Below are 17,579 nucleotides of genomic sequence, written 5' to 3'. Positions count from 1 at the left end.
TCATGGGATGCGTGTGTCGCTGGCAAGGTCAGCATTTGTTGCCCATCCCTAATTGCCCTTGAACTGAGTGGCTTACTAGGCCATCTCAGAGGGCAGTTAAGAGTCAACCACATTGCTGAGAGCCTGGAGTCACATGTAAGCCAGACTGGGTAAGGGTGGCAGATTTCCTTCCCTCCAGCACATTAGTGAACCAGATGGTTTTATTTTTTAACAACAATTGATGATAGTTTCATGGTCACCGTTGCTGAGACTATTCCAGATTTATTAATTGAATTTAAATTCCACCAGCTGTTGTGGTGGGATTTGAACTTACATCCCCAGAGCAGCAGCCTAGGTCTCTGAATTACTAGTCCAGTGACATTACCATTATGCCACCATCCCCCATTGTACTGCAGTACTACAAGTCTTTTGTTAACTTTACCTCCTTGTACCATGTGACAAATGACAATATCCGAAGAGGAAATCATTTTGTGATCCTGTTCCCTTTAAAACTTTACCAAGTGGAAGCTATTGGGTAAATTCACCTATCCATTCTCCATCAGAGAGTGTGTGGCTATAGACGAGACTGGAGCACAAATTCCCCAATCCATGCTCCCTTTCAGTGTGATGCTTGCACTTCATGTGGGACTGGTGGCGTTATTCGTAGCTGACCTCCCCTATCTCCCTTACTTGGCCAAATTCAGCTCCTCTTAAACACTGCCACGGTTTAACTAATAAGTTTAAAATGCTTTGTTTCCCAAGTTAAAGTTTAATCATAACTTCCGTTCTCTGAGGCGCCACATGAGGGAGGTACCCCAAAAATGCACTGGCAGTCCGCCCCGGAAGTCCCCCTGCAAGGGATTGCATGGCAATTGCCCAGGAGGTTCAAAGTTCTGACGGGCAATTACCCTGCACCAGAAACCATTCAATACTCTGATTTAAACTGCTGCTTCGGATGGGTCCAACTGTCTTACCAGAATGGTTACTCTGTAAAAGTTAGAATTAAAACCACTTCTAACTCCTGAGTAACTATGGTACTGACCCGAGCCCCTACTGGACTCCCCAACTACCCTCCTTGACTCCCCACTCCCCATGACACCATTTGAAGGTGACTAAAAAGTCTTCATCATGCCCAGACCCACATTTCTTCCATACCCAACTCTGTCAAAAATAGTTAGCTGACCATTCATCTTGTTGCTGAATGCAGGCAATTAATAGTGCAGAATGGCTACATTAGACACCCATCCCAAAAGGAATTCATTGTGCACAATGGCCAAGTAGACAAATCAGAGACACGACCAACTTTTCAGCCAGTAGTAATTTTGCCTTTGTATTTACTGAAAGATACTTAGAAAGACAAGGCTTGGTGCCCCTTCCACCATGACTAACCTGATGTTTTAATCTGTTTTTTTTTGTCTGTGAAGTTGAACTTAACTCTTCATTCTCCACCGTAGCGTCTTCATCTTTGTGTACTGGGATCAATACTAGGCGAGGAAGGATGTTTCTTATTGAAGGGAAGTAAAATATGTCCAAGGTGGAGCTTGTTGGTAATTAAAGAAGGTGCATCATCTTCAGTTACACAAGACTCATGTCGTATGTACGAAATAGCTATTTAGATATCCCTTCTTAAGAAAGGAATTACTATGATCAGCTTTGAAGGAAGAATTGATTCTTCATTTGTTCTCTCCATCCTTCAGTGCATTTATCTATCCAAACGATTTTCATTGGTCACCATGATCCAATCCCTTTGTTGCCTCCCATGATCACTTTAAGCTCCTCCCATCCTCCGCTCTTTATACTTTCTTCTGCTCATGGGCAAGAAAGTGCACATTTTTAGTTTCCAGCCAAAGATTGTCATATCAGTGAAAAGAGAGACATGTTGCCAAAGCTTTTCATCTTTCGCTAATCAGGACAAACACAAGAATACCAAATTTCAAACGAGCATTACAATTTATACTAGAGAGATTGGTTGGCAAATTGATTCTGATTGGCCAAAGCAGTGCAATGGAGAAAGCAACGGGGAACTTAAGACTCTCCAAGCTCCAGGTAATTCAAAAAAGTGCAAGGTTTGAACAGGTTTTGTTTGCAGACAATGGGTCCTTGTGTATGAATGTGTGTCACTTCTAGGCAGTGTAAATGAGCCATGTTACAAGATCGACGATTATCTTAAATTGATTATTAATGTAACAATTAGTGCACTCAGGATTGCCCAGCAAGTGCTGCCCAATCATGGAATCGTATCTAAAGATAGAAGTTTTGTTTTGGGTTTTGTAAGCACGAGCTGGTTGAGTATGGCCTGTACTCTGCCTATCACAGATAACCAAAGGAATATGTTGTTTGGTTTGATCAGCCAATAGTTGAGACGTATGGGCAATCAGCAACATTCAAGTTCTGTGTTGCAAAGCAGCTGATTGTCAGTTCAGTAGGGTTTCCATCAGAGACTGGAACCAATAATCCAGGAATGAGTGTGATGATACCCTCAGAATTTTCAGGCAGAATATGAATACCTTGTATTTGACACTTGTAATTACAAAGGTCAGAGCCTTGGACTTGACATTTTGAATGAGTTGCTCTAGGCCAAGGGGTTTGCTGTAATCAGTCCCAATTGGGCAGTCTAAGTAACTGGATAACTGCAATCCAGCTCTCCAAGCAGAGGGCAGTACTCATAGGGAGCACCTCACTGAAAATTGCAGATGACAGTCGACAGTTAGCTAAAGCACGCTCGCTCTGAACTTCACTCCCTGCTCTGAACCTCACTCCCCGCTCAATCGCAGAATCACCTGTAAAGCCTCAGCAAATGAGTGCAGTCAGGGTTCAGAAAAAGCAGATTCAAAAACCGAGAAAGATAAGGGTGGTTTTATTCTTAATTAAGTCTCAGGCTTTGGGCTTCGGGGCAAGGGTGGCATTTATTGTCCGTCCCCCCTTTTCACCGCTAAGGTGCGGGTGGGCCTTGTCTTGAAGTGTAGTAGTCCACATGATTCTTGTTTGACCAGTTGAGAGGACAATGAAGAGTTGATCAAATTGGTGAGGGACTGGAGTCAGGTATGTGTCAAACCAGGTAAAAGCAGCATGTTTCCTTCCCTAAAGGGCATTAGCAAACTAGTTTAATTTTTACAACACTCAGGCAGCTCTTACTGACTTCAAATTATTTCCAGATTTTACTTTGGAGCTGAATTTAAATTCTCAAACTGCCATGCTAGGATTTGAACTCTCATTCTGGGCAATACTAGCCCAGCAACGTAACTACTCAACTACCTTACCTTTTAAAGCTGGAATTGAACCCCCTGTATTGGAATAAGCTTGATAAAATGGCTTACTTTCCTTTGCCTGCAGATAACAGTAAAGAAGCATAACGTAAATATTGATTTCACGTTTGACATAGTTGTTTTCTTTGAGTGTCAACTTGCCTCGGTGATAACACTCTTATCTTTGAGAGCTTACCCCACTCCAGGATTTGAGCGTATAATCTAGGCTGATCCTCCAGTACTATACTGGAGGAAGTGTTTCACTGCCTGAGTTTTTTAAAATTCATTCATGGGATGTGGGCTTCGCTGGCTGGGCCAGCATTTATTGCCCATCCCTAGTTGCCCTTGAGAAGGTGGTGGTGAGCTGCCTTCTTGAAATGCTGCAGTCCATGTGGTGTAGGTACACCCACAGTGCAGTTAGGGAGGGCGTTCCAGGATTTCGACCCTGCAACAGTGAGGAATAACGATATATTTCCAAGTCAGGATGGTGAGTGGCTTGGAGGTGAATTTCCAAGTGGTGGTGTTCCAATGTGATTCAGAGACTAGTGTGCTACCAACACAACGTGCAACAGATATCACAAGAGATGTTAAACCGAAGACCCACTTAGGTGGATGAAAAGGTTCCAGAGACATTTAGTTATCAGGAAGCAGTGGCATCCTCTCAGTCCTGGCCAAGATCCAATTCTCCCTATCAAAACCATCAAGACACATTAACTGGGCATTCATACAAACCAGGAGCAGGAGTAGGCCATTCAGCCTCTCGAGCCTGCTCCACCATTCAATAAGATCATGGCTGGTCTGATAATAACCTCAAATCTGTACTTCATCTACCCCCTATAACCTATTGCCCCCTTGCTTACCAAGAATCTATCTAGTTCTGCCTTAAAAATATTCAAAGACTCTGCTACCACCACCTTTTCAGGAGAGGGTTCCAAAGTCTCTCAACTCTGAGTGAAAAGATTTCACCTCATCTCTGTTTTAAATGGGTGACCCCTTATTTTTAAACCCTGATTCTAGATTCTCCCACAAGAAGAAACATCGTCTCCACATCCACCCTGTCAAAACTCCTCAGGATCTTATATGTTTCAATTAAGTCGCCTCTTACTCTTCTAAACTCCAGCTGATACAAGCCTAGTCTGTCCAATCTTTCCTCATAAACAATCCACTCATTCAAGGTATTAGTCTGGTAAACCTTCTCCGAACTGCTTCCAACACATTTACATCCTTCCTTTAATAGAGTGACCATACTGTACACAGTACTCCAGATCCAGACTCACTAATGCCCTGTACAACTGAAGCATAACCTCCCTACTTTTGTATTCAATTCTCATCGCAATAAATGATAACATTCTATTATCTTTCCTACTTACTTACTGTACCTACATACTAGCCTTTTGCAATTCAGGCACTAGGATACCCAAACCTCTTTCACCTCAGAGCTCTGCAATCTCTCACCATTTAGATATTATGCCTCTCTTTTATTCTTCCTGCCAAAATGGGCAATTTCACATGTTCCCACATTTTACTCCATTTCTCAGATCTTTGTCCACTCACTTAACCTATCTATTATCTTTTTATAGCCTCCTTATGTCCTCTTCATAACTTACTTTCCTACCTGTCTGTGTTATCAGCAAATTTGGCAACCATCCCTTCATCCAAGTCATTTATGTAAATTGTTAACAGTTGAGGTCCCAGCACTGATCCCAGTGGCACACGACTCGTTACATCTTGCCAACCTGAAAGACCCATTTATGCCTACTCTCTGCTTTCTGTTAGCCAGCCAATCTTCTATCCATGCCAATATGTTACCCCCTATACTGTGAGCTTTTATTTTCCACAGTAACCTTTGATGTGGCACCTTATCAAATGCCTTTTGGAAGTCTAAGTACAGTACATCCACCGGTTCCCCTTTATCCACAGCACATGTTACTTCCTCAAAGAACTCCAATAAGTTGGATAAACACCATTTCCCTTTCACAAAACCATGTTGACTCTGCCCAATGATCTTGAGCTTATCCAAGTGCCCTGCTATAACTTCTTTAGTAATTGCTTTTAATGTTTTTCCTACGACAGATGTTAAGCTTTGGGATGTTACTTGTATCCTCTATAGTGAAGACTGATGTAAGATACCCAGTCAATTCATCTGTTTTCCATTATCAGTTCTCCAGACTCACTTTCTGTAGGACCAATATTCACTTTGTTAACTTGTTTCGCCTGTTGTTTCCCACTCTCTGTCTTCCTCGCTTTATGAATAGTGGAGTTACATTTGCTGTTTTCCAATGTGATGGAACCTTCCCTGAATCTAGGGTGTTTTGGAAAATTAAAACCAATGCATCAACTATCTCACTAGACACTTCTTTTAAGACCCTAGGATGAAGTCCATCAGGACCCGAGCTCTTGTCAGCCCACAGCTCCAACATTTTACTCAGTATCACTTGTCTGGGGACTATAATTTTCGTGACTTCCTCCCCACTTCCATTTCCGGGTTTATAGCTGCTTTGGGATGTTACTTGTATCCTCTATAGTGAAGACTGATGTAAGATACCCAGTCAATTCATCTGTCATCTCCCTGTTTTCCATTATCAGTTCTCCAGACTCACATTCTGTAGGACCAATATTCACTTTGTTAACTTGTTTCGTTTTAAAATATTTATAAAAACTCTTACTATCTGTTTTTATATTTCTGGCTAGCTTTCTCTCATACTGTAATTTTTCCCTCCTCCTTCTTTTCTCGTTCTTTGCTGTTCCTTATATTCTGTCCAATCTTCTGACCCTGCCACCTGCCTATGCGCAACCAAATGCTTTTCCTTTTAAGTTTGATACTATCTCCATCTCATCAAGCTGTTTGTGGGATCTTGCTGTGCAGAATTTGATTGCTGTGTATACCTGCAAAATAAGTGACTGGAATCCAAAAGAAATGTAGTGGTTGCAAAGCCATTTGGGGATGTCCTGAGAAGTGGAAGGTGGAAACTCCATGTAATTCTCGAGGGGGTGTTAGTGTCCATTATAGAAAGGTGACCATCTCACTGGCTTTCAGAATAGACACCTAGTTCAGAATCAAATTCCAGAAACCTTTACTTGGACCCTAATATCAGAAACCTTATTGTCATCCTGTGAGTTGGAATTGAGTTTTGACCTTCCAAAGTGAAGGTTATGACCTTCCAAAAGTGAAGGTTAATGACCTGAAGAAACCGTTTAAACCCTAATGTGGCGACGACCTGCCTGAAATATGCAGCTTAACATCTTCTCTATGGCCGATCTCATTTTTGGCAGTATTGAGCAGGCAGAAGAGATGCAACAACTTATTACTGATCGAACTTTCTTTTTACTCGTAATGCCACAGACAGCTGAGATCCCGATCTATCATCATACAGAGGAAGGATAACCTAGCAAGAAGGCCCATACGGTCAGCCAAAAACTTAACACTATCGGAAACCACCTCGATTACCCCTAATAGTGGAAGCAAGAGAAGCTTGGTAAGAATTCATTTCTGGAAATGTAGAACACTAAAAGCTGCCACTTCCAAGGGATGACTTTTTGAATTAATTTATTGTCACTGAAGGAAGCATGTGAGTAACAGATTACCATAGGTGGTGCAATGTTAAAACTCCCATTGAGTAAGTGATCTATTTTCCCACTTCTGGTCAACACCAGGTGAAGGACATGAACGCAAACAGCCAACCTATGAATGAAGGGACAACAGCGAAACGAATCAGACTTGAGCCAAATGCCACTATGAGGTACTGTAATATCAACCAATCCTTTGTTTGAAAGTTTTTGTGTTATTGCACAGTGTGCTGTTTTGCTCTTTCTCTGAATGTACTCACGCTATTGCAATGATCCTATATCCCACAAGTGTATTCAACGTACTCTTTTGAACTTAAAGCAGCTTCTTTGGATGAAAGGTTTACTGAATATTTAAGCACTTAAAGACTATTCTGAACATTGACAATATTTCCACTAGGTGGCTCCAAAGAACACACATCTGAATTTGATCCTTCATTTAAGTCTGGCAGTGCCGGTTTCAATTCTGCAATATCTGCACTGCTGGTTTCTACGCTCCCATATCTGTGGTGCTGGCTTCTCATCTGCAATGCTAATTTGAGACTGCAGTATCTGCACTGCCGGCTTATAGACTGCAGTATCTGCAGCGCCCGGTTCCGGACCGCAGTATCTGCAGCGCCCGGTTCCGGACCGCAGTATCTGCAGCGCCCGGTTCCGGACCGCAGTATCTGCAGCGCCCGGTTCCGGACCGCAGTATCTGCAGCGCCCGGTTCCGGACCGCAGTATCTGCAGCGCCCGGTTCCGGACCGCAGTATCTGCAGCGCCCGGTTCCGGACCGCAGTATCTGCAGCGCCCGGTTCCGGACCGCAGTATCTGCAGCGCCCGGTTCCGGACCGCAGTATCTGCAGCGCCCAGTTCCGGACCGCAGTATCTGCAGCGCCGGCTTCCGTACCACAGGCGATGGCACAGTGGTATTTTCGCTGGACTAGTAATCAAAAGTAAAGTTCAGTAAGGTTGCATGGGCAATGAGGGAGATGTCAGTTGAGTGAGGCAGAGGTCGAGTGAGTATAATTGGGAATTTGTTTCAAAGTGGGAATTCAACAGGTAAATATTTTTCTTTCTTGTTTTTTTATAATTAATTTTTTATTTAAAATATATTTTTTAACAAGTCATAATGAGTAAGCGTACCAAAAAAAGCTTACAGTAGAGCAATAATTCAGTACACTCACATTTGAAAGAGAAAGAAAGGAAAAGAGAAGCAGGGGGAATAAGAAGAAAAAGGAAAGAGAAAAATAGCCCTCCCCAGCGCACCCTCCCTAATAGTAAATAGTAAGAAAATCAACAACAATCGTAGGTCCGATATAGTTTCACCTGATATAATACATACAACCTAATTAAGTTCAGTTATATGAAAGTAGAGAACTGTAGTTCCTCAAAGTAATCTAAGAAAAGCTGCCAAGCCACATAAAACCCATCCATGGAACCTTTCAGGTAAATCTTTTTCAGGTTTAATTTTAGAGTAAGAGTCAGATTCTGACCCACAACTAATAGCCTTTAATAAGTCAAACTGCCCAGTTAGATAGGCAGCTGCCTGATAGTGGCAGTTTTCTGTCAATCACCTGAAAGCCTTTGCCTGAATACGTTTTGATTACTATAGCAGGAAGCCAAGCTAGAGAGTGACTCATCACAGCTCTATATAAGAATGGGACTTTTCAAAGCATACAGTCGGTAAGAGGCGCATGGTCAGTGAGGGTGACTGCGCCTGAGTGACATAAAGGCCAAGTGCATATACTTGGGAATTTGGTTCAAAGCAGGAATTCAGTGCATAGGGGAAAGAGATGCTTTAGGTAAGGTTTACTGCAGGAAGTAAAGTGTGCTGAGTGGGGACTAGGTGAAGGGTGGGGAGGAGGTGTCTTTTTTTCTTGTACTCTTTTCAGCCTCCAGTATTTGATTTCCACTTTGGGGCAGCAGAAGGAGCAGGTAAATCAGTAACTGGTATTATTAGAAACTGTAAGTACTGTATTGTTTTATCATTATTTTAAAGTTTACTGGCAGTGCCAAAACCTATTGGGGGTGTAGGCTTTATTAATTATAAATTAATTCGCAGTTAATTAATTAGCACATATTGGAGATGGCTGGGCAGGTGATGTGCTGCGATTACAGGATGTGGGAGCTGCTGAATACCAGTGTGATCCAGGACAAACGCATCTGCAGTAAGTTTCTTGTGGCTGCAAGAACTTCGGCTCAGAGTTATCGAGCTAGAGGCTGAGCTGCAGACACTGCGGCATATCAGGGAGGGGGAAAGTTACCTGGACACTTTATTCCAGGTGGCGGTCACACCCCACAGGATAGGGTCTTCTGATTTGGTCAGGAACAGGACGGTGTGACTGCAAGTGAGGCAGGCAAGGGGACCCAGAGGGCAGGAGTGCAGAAGCCTCAGCCCTTGCAATTGTCCAACAGGTTTGAGTTTTTTTCAGCTTGTTTGGATGAGACTGGGGGCTGCAAGGTCGATGAGCTAACTGGCCATGGCACCGAGGTACAGGAAGCCCATTCGAGCAGGGGGAGTAATGAGGAATGTAGTGGTAATAGGGGACAGTATAGCTAGAGGGATTGGCACTGTCCTCTGCAGTAAAGAGGGTGAGTCCAGACGGCTGGGGTGCCAGGGTCAGGACACCTGCTCAGGACTGGAGGGGAACTTGCAGTGGGAGGGGGAGGACCCAGTTGTCGTGGACCATGTAGGTATCAATGACATAGGCAGGACAAGAAAGGGGGTTCAGCATAGCCAATATGAGGATCTTGGCACCAAATTAAGAAGCAGAACCTCAAAGGTCAATCTCTAGATTGTTACCTGAGCCACGTGCAAATTGGCATAGAACAAATCAGATTAGGGAGATGAAAGCATGGTTCAAAGACCAGTGTGGGAGAAGTGCGTTCTGGTTTGTGGGGCATTGGCACCAGTACTGGGGAAAGTGAGATCTGTACTGTTGGGACGGTCTACACCTGAACCGTGCTGGAACCAGTGTTTTTGTGAGCCGCATAACTAGGGAAGTAGAGAGGGTTTTAAACTAAGTAGTGGGGGCATGTGATCAAAGTTTGGAAGATGTAGTAAATCAAAGAGTAGAGGCAAGGCAAAAGAAAAAGGTATATCACAGGAAATGAAAAACTGACCATGATAGGAGGGGTTAGAGAATGCAAATCCAACAGTAAATCAACAGATGAGACTAGAAGTTATAAAAAGAATTAAAGGATAAAACTAAAGGCTCTGTATCTGAATTCACGAAGCACTCAAAACTAAACAGATGAACTGAGAGTACACATAGAAATAAATAAGTACGATTTGATAGGCATTATGGAGACATGGCTGCAGGAGGACATGGATTTGGGACCTGAATATTGAAGAGTGCAGAATATTTAGGAAGGACAGGAAGTGAGGAAAAGGTGGTGGGGTGGCTCTGTTAGTTAATGATGGTATTAGCCCAATAGAGAGGGATGACCTAAGTTTAGGAAACCAGGATGTGGAAATGGTTTGGGTAGAGATGAGAAATGATAAAGACAAGAAGCCACTTGTGGGAGTGGTGTACAGGCCCCCATAACAGTAACCACATGGTAGGGTGGAGCATAAAGGAAGAAATAATTGGAACTTATCAGAAAGGCACGATAATCATGGAAGGTTTTAATCTATATATAGACTAGAAAAGCCATATGAGCAGAGGTAGCCTAGATGAGATCATAGAATGTTTTCGGGATTGTTTCTTGGAAAAGCATGTTCTGAAACCAACCAGTGAGCAGGCTATACTAGACCTGGTATTGTGCAGGGAGATGGGATTAATTAATGATCTCATAGTGAAGTCGCCCCTAGATAGCAACAACCATAATATGATTGAATTTTACATTTAGCTTGAGGGAGAGAGGAGTGGGTCCGATACCATGTTTTCAAACTTAAATAAGGATAATTATGAGGGCATGAAAGCAGAGCTGGCTGAAATGAATTGGCAAATTAGGTTAAGGGGTAGGTCAATAGAGATACAGTGGCAAACATTTAAAGGGATATTTCAGAATACGCAGAATAGATACATTCCAACAAGCAAGAAAATATCCAAGGGACGGATGCACGATCTGTGGTTAAGTAGAAAGGTTAAAGATAGTATCAAACTTAAAGAAGAAGCATATAATGGTGCAAAGACAGGTGGATGGTCAGAAGATTGGACAGAATATGAGGAACATCAAAAGATGACTAAGAGATTAATGAGAAGGGAAAAATTAGAGTATGAGAGAAAGCTATCCAGAAGTATAAAAACAGATAGTAAGAGTTTCTATAAATATTTAAAAAAGAAACAAGTTAACAAAGTGAGAGTTGGTGTTATAGAAATTGAGACTGGAGAATTGAAAATGGAAAACAGGGAGATGGCAGATGAATTGAACAGGTATTTTGCATCAGTCTTCACTATAGAGGATACAAGTAATACCCCAGAAGCTGTTATAAATCAGGAAATGGAAGGGAGGGAGGAACTCAGGAAAATTACAATCACCAGAGAACTGATACTGAGCAAGTCACTGGAGCTGCAGTCTGACAAATGCCGGGGTCCTGATAGACTACATCCTAGGGTCTTAAAAGAACTGGCTAGTGAAATAGTTGATGCATTGGTTTTAATTGGCCAAATATTCCTAGATTCGGGGAAGGTCCCATTAGATTGAATGATAGCAAATGTAACCCCACTATTCAGAAAGTGGGAAACTACAGGCCAGTTAGCTTAACATCTCTCATAGGGAAAGTATTAAAAGCTTTTATTAAGGAAGTTGTAGTAAGGCACTTGGATAAGCTCAAGGCAATCAGGCAGAGTCAACATGGTTTTGTGAAAGGAAAATCAAGTTTAACCAACTTATTGGAGTTCTTTGAAGAAGTATCAGGTGCTGTACATAAAGGGGAACCGGTGGATGTACTGTACCTAGATTTCCAGAAGGCATTTGACAAAGTGCCACATCAGAGGTTATTGCGTAAAATAAAAGCTCATGATATACAGGGTAACATGTTGGCATGACTAGAAGATTGGCTGGCTAAAGGAAGCAGAGAGTAGGCATAAATGGGTCCTTTTCAGGTTGGCAAGATGTATTGAGTGGTGTGCCACAGGGATCAGTGCTGGGACCTCAACCATTTACAATTTATATAACTGACTTGGATGAAGGGATGGAAGGGATAGTTGCCAAATTTGCTGATGAGACAAAGATAGGTAAGAAAGTAAGTTGTGAAGAGGACATAAGGAGGCTATAAAAAGATATAGATAGGTTAAGTGAGTGGGCAAAGATCTGACAAATGAAGTAAAATGTGGGAAAATGTGAAATTGCCCATTTTGGCAGGAAGAATAAAAGAGAGGCATAATATCTAAATGGTGAGAGATTGCAGAGCTCTGAGATGCAGAGGGATCTGGAAGACTTAGTGCATGAATCACAAAAGGCTAGTACAGCAAGTAATTAGGAAAGCTAAAAGAATGTTATAATTTATTGCAAGAGAATGGAATACAAAAGTAGGGAGGTTACACTTTAGTTATACAGAGGAGTGGTAAGACCACATCTGGCATACTGTATACAGTATTGGTCACCTGATTTAAGGAAGGATGTAAGTGCATTGGAAGCAGATCAGAGAAGGTTTACCAGACTAGAGAGGCCCAGACTAATACTCTGGTGACATGAATTTAAATCTAATTAATTAATAAATCTGGGATATAATATTAGCCTCATTAATAATAATCATGAAACTACCAGACTGTCGTAAAAATGCATCTGTTCCCTTCAGGGGAGGAAATCTGCCATCCTTACCTGGTCTGGCCTACATGTGACTCCAGACCCATGGCAAATGTAGTTGACTCTTAACTGCCCTTGGAAATTGCCTAGCAAGCAGCTCTGTTGGAGGCAGTTCTCCACCACCATTGCTCAAGGACAATTAGTGATGGACCATAAATTCTGGCCTTGCCAGCAATCCTCACACCCCGAAAACAAATTAAGAAAATACTTGTGGGGCTCTTGACCAGCTCTTTCAATACCACATTGAATTGACTCCTAGCTCTTGAGTATTCAGTTAGCCTTTGCTCAGTCATTATGCATGTTCAAGGCTGGGATCAATAAATATTTTGACTCCAAGGGAATCGAGGAATATAGAAATTGGGCAGCAAAGTGGAGTTGAGGTCGAAGGTCAGCCACAATGGAGCAAGTTTGAGGAGCTGTTTGGCCTACTCCTGTTCCTGTTTCTTTTTTTCCAGTATTGTCAGTGGATTAATTAATAGTTTGGGAAAAAAAGCAAAACACTCCACTCTGTCAGCCCTAGAAAATTCAGGAATTTTCATCCTTGGGCATGTGGAGCAGCACCCATAGTGTTCATAGTCCGTAGATGGTGTAGCCAATGTAACTGGGTAGCGACACTAAGCAGTACATTGCATAACTCTGTGCAGGGAGGATTGTAGTTACAGCATCATATAATATCAAGCGGAGACCATTCACCCCATGGAGTCTTCCTCGACTTTTACAAAGAGCAATCTAGTTAGCCCCATTCCTCCACTCTTTACCCATTTCCCTCCTATTTTTTCTCCTTCAAGTATTTACCCAATTTCTCTGAAGTCTACAATTGATTCTGTACCTCCTATTCTAACTGGTAGTGAAGTTCAAGTCTTGACGACATGTTGCATAAAAAAAGATTTTCCTAGTGTCGCTTCTTTTTTTCGCAAATCATCATAAATCTGTGCCCATTGATTATCAGCCCTTCAGCCACCGGAAACAATTTCTCTTGACTTTATCTGGACCATTAGTGATTTTAAGCACCTCTTATCAAATCTCCTCATAGACTTGTACGCTCTAAGGAGAACAGCCCTTACTTTGCATATAATATGAACTGTATCATCTGGCCAGAGTTTATTTGTTTCTGCCTATGTGCTTACCAACTAGGGTTTATGCTGATTCACTCAGAAGAGCACAGTGAATCATCAACATGCTTGGCATTTTCCAAATCAAAATATCGGCCAGTCCATAGTGTAGCTTTTTGGCCTGCCCAATGTGAAATGCACACCCTTGTTGTATGTTGATTTATCAAAGCCTGGAGGACTTGAATGCAGATTGGTAAAAGTGAACTTACTGATCAGGCTGGAGTTTAGCCAGTTGAAGCTGTGAAGCTCACCAGTAAAGACTATAATTGTAATGCTACCTGGAGCGCTAGTTGATGCTCCTGATTTCCTGGATTCTTCCAGTGCAAAATCTTCCAAAAGGTTGGCAACCTTACTCACTGGGACTTCTAATAATGTTGTGAATTTTGTTGCTTAAAAGGTACTGCCTAAGCTGCTGTTGGGACAATGTGACTTGAGTGTTGTTTTGAACTGGTTCCAGTAGCAACAGCAGGAGGCCGATACAGCCACCATCGTAGAGACCCTCAGGATCTTTTCTAGATGCAAACAAAATATATTGGACACATGGATTGTCTACTCCTAGGGAGAGGGTTAAATGTTTGGAATATATGAGTTAGGTGCTTACACACCTAGCAGATTCATCCAACAGTTTGTGAGAAAACATTGACTAATATTGTTTCTACCTTTCAACATAAGGAAAGCTAAAACTTTTGTTCTTTGCTTCAGTCTTCTGAAAGAATGACCCAAGAAGTATTTGCAGTCACGTCGCAACAGTTTCTGCTGCTCAATGCTTTGAGTTTACACAAGAGAGTAGCTGAGCCTTCTTTAGCCAGAAGATCCCAGGCTCATTTTCGCGTTGGTTCATCTCAGCCAGGGTGGTACTAGGATCACTACAATTAGCCTTAATGTCATTGTGTTGGGGAGAGGAAAATCAGACAACATTCAGACCCTCAAAGTTAGCAATACTGGAACTCCATATGTATGTGTGTGAGTTGAGGGCCAAATCAGGCTCAGCTGTCAATGCACCCTCTCTATCCCCTGTATTGCATGCCAATACTCACCAAAGCTTACATGTGAGAAGTGGACAATTGTGTGAGTTTCTTAAAAAGTGATCAGCACTTTTGAGCCAAACCACAGCAAGTAAGTGATGACTTTGAGAGGGGCAAAAGTCGTCAAAAGAAACTAGAATCAAATTTCATCCGTCTTGTAATATTTGCAATGCATCCTGTTTAGCAATTTGTGTAACTATATCATTAGTTATTTTTGTTAAGGAAAACCTCTCTTGACTTTTCTAGGCATCAGGATGCTGAACCCAGAACAGAGCAGACGGGCACCAGTTGTATCATTCTCTAAAGTTACTGTTGATCAACAAGGACTAGACACCATTTTGTATGTAGAGTGTTTTTTAAGTATTGTAATCTTACCATGGATTCCTCACAATCAAGCTGACATGTCTGGTTTGAAGTAATATTCTAGGAGTCGAAACTTAAACCGATGATTTGGAGATAACTGAAGAGTTGGCCAGATTGACAGAAGATGCTCCTCTTGAAATCTACTATGGTTTCATTTTGTGACTCAGTATCTGCCTCCTGCTGCTGTTGTGTGATGTGAAGCACCATGAGGACTACTCATAGGGAGGGAGTGAGGGACAACCAGGCAGCCTGTGTTAACACAGGTGCTAACTCACTATTCCATCGGGATTAGCCCTGGAGTTCTGTCAGACTGGGCTTCGAGTGCCAAATCATTCAGACCTGTTTGATCATATTTCTTATCTTCTGTTTGTTGGTTGAATTCCATGGTCTTGGAGGTTGGGGAGGACTTGTTCTTAACACTGTTGCTTTATTGGTAGTTAAGTCTGAAATGGGAATAAGAATGACTGTTCATATCAGCAACTTGAGCAATATGAAAGTTAATGGGAACTTGGATTGCTGAGCTGCATTCACACATAGGCTAAAGGTTATATAGCACAGAAACAGGCCATTCTGCCCAACCAACTGATGTTTGTGCTCCACATAAGCTTTCTCCCATCTTTCCTCATCTAAATTGTAACCACCTATTTCCTTCTCCTGCACAATTATAGTGTAAACCAATTTTAATATAAAACAGCAAATGGAAGTAGAGGCCCACTGAGATGGGTTGAATTTGAAAATCTGAGCAGTCTGAAAATCTGTAAATATTTGGCATGAATGGCGATCTTTAAACCAGATCAAAAATATGCTCCTTGTTGTAAGTGATGTGCAAGATTATAACCAAAAGGTTGTATGGTGTTACTTGCCAGTTTTACATAAATGAACCATCAAAGAGCAACCTGCATTTGCTCTTACCTTTGTAGACTTGGTATTGAGCCTTAATGATTGTTTTGAAGGAAATGGCCAGTGAAATGTTGTTAAGTGTGGAATTTTGCAGCTTGCAATGACACCAATTTGCCTTTATGTAACAGAGCTAAATGTTGGCTCCCTGCGCCCCCACCCTGGCTCCCCATTGAGCTTCACGAATGCCCAAATTTCCCGACCCGGCGCGTGGAAGATCATACTTCTCTCACAATTTGGAAGAGTGAAGTCATCGACAAATTACCTGAATTTGCTCATTAGCAGCGTCCAAGTGATCGATTAAGAACCTGATTCAAATCTATCTTAAAGCAATTTTGATTTGTGCTGTTGAAAATACCAAATGTATCTTTATTTAACAAGCAGTCTCCAAGCGGCCATTCCATGAGCCAAGACAAATATCTCTGTCACCAAATGGAAGCCTTAATTAATAGTTTAATTGTTATGTGCTCTTAATTGCAGCACATTCACCAATTTTATTAGTGCTAATTGTATAATGATCCTGCCTCAGTCATTATCAAAATAGCTAATAATTTGCATTGCATAATAACGACCAATAAATTTCCATCAATATTTTAAAATCGTTTGGCTGTGTGCATCATTTTTTCAACATGTACCCATTCTTATCCGTGTGATTTTCACTAAAAATGTAGCCATGCTTCACTCACAGCCCAAAATGATGAGCTTTTGTGCTTATAGAGAATTGGGGGAAAATATTGAATGAACACAGATGTAAAGCTGCTGTGCAGCGCAAACATCTTAACATTTATATTTTAAGTACATTATTTGATTAAAAGATGACTAAAATGATTATTTTGTTAAGGGAGTTTTAAAAACATCTTTAGTGGTCCTTCATGTGTGTGATATTGTTACAAAAAATTGACCCTGTTCTTTTTTTCATTCATGGGATGTGGGCGTTGCTGACTAGACCAGCATTTATTGCCCATCCCTAATTGCCCTTGAGGAGATAGTGATGAGCTGCCCTCTTAAAAACGCCGCAGTCCACGTGGCATCAGTACACCCACAGTGCTGTTAGGAAGGGGGTTCCAGGGTTTTTGACCCAACGTCAGTGAAAGAACTGCAATATAATTCCAAGTCAGGATGTTGAGTGGCTTGGAGGGGAACTTCCAGGTGGTGATGTTCCCATGCACCTGCTGCCCTGGTCCATCCTGACTTGGAGCTATATTGCAGTTATTTCACTGACGTTGGGTCAAAAACCCTGGAACCCCCTTCCTAACAGCACTGTGGGTGGACCTATGCCATGTGGATTGCAGTGGTTGAAGCCAGCTCATCACGATCTTCTCAAGGGCAGTTAGGGATGCCCTGGTCCTTCTAGATAGTAGCAGTCTTGGGTTTGCAAAGTGCTGTCTAAATAACCTTGGTGAGCTCCTGCAGTGCATCTTGTAGATGGTGCACACTGCTGCTACTGTGTGTCGGTGGTGGAGGGAGTGAATGTTTGCGGATGGGTGCCAATCAAGCAGGCTGCTTTGTCCTGATGGTGTCAAGTTTCTTGAGCGTTGTTGGAGCTGCACTCATTCAGCCAAGTGAAGAGTATTCTGCCACACTCCTGATTTGTGCTTTGTAGATGGTCAACAGGCTTTGGAGAGTCACGAGGTGAGTTACTCACCGCAGGATTC

The 17,579-nt window shown here is 42.1% G+C and overlaps 1 protein-coding gene across 2 annotated transcripts in view; it reads left to right on the top strand.

Moving 5' to 3' along the window:
- Positions 1–16,520, top strand: part of arhgef39 (Rho guanine nucleotide exchange factor (GEF) 39) — an 83,410-nt gene extending 66,890 nt beyond the window's left edge. For both annotated transcript variants that reach the window (XM_041202051.1, XM_041202052.1), the window contains exons 11-13: positions 6,568–6,700; positions 6,879–6,964; positions 14,911–16,520. In XM_041202051.1, the coding sequence (XP_041057985.1) occupies positions 6,568–6,700; positions 6,879–6,964; positions 14,911–14,968 (277 nt within the window). In that variant the 3' untranslated portion in view covers positions 14,969–16,520. The remainder of the gene's footprint in view (positions 1–6,567; positions 6,701–6,878; positions 6,965–14,910) is intronic.
- Positions 16,521–17,579: the final 1,059 nt, after the last annotated feature.

This window comes from Carcharodon carcharias, chromosome 13 (genome assembly GCF_017639515.1).
Source record: "Carcharodon carcharias isolate sCarCar2 chromosome 13, sCarCar2.pri, whole genome shotgun sequence".
Lineage (NCBI taxonomy): Eukaryota > Metazoa > Chordata > Chondrichthyes > Lamniformes > Lamnidae > Carcharodon > Carcharodon carcharias.
This window is presented reverse-complemented; position numbering and strand designations above follow the sequence as displayed.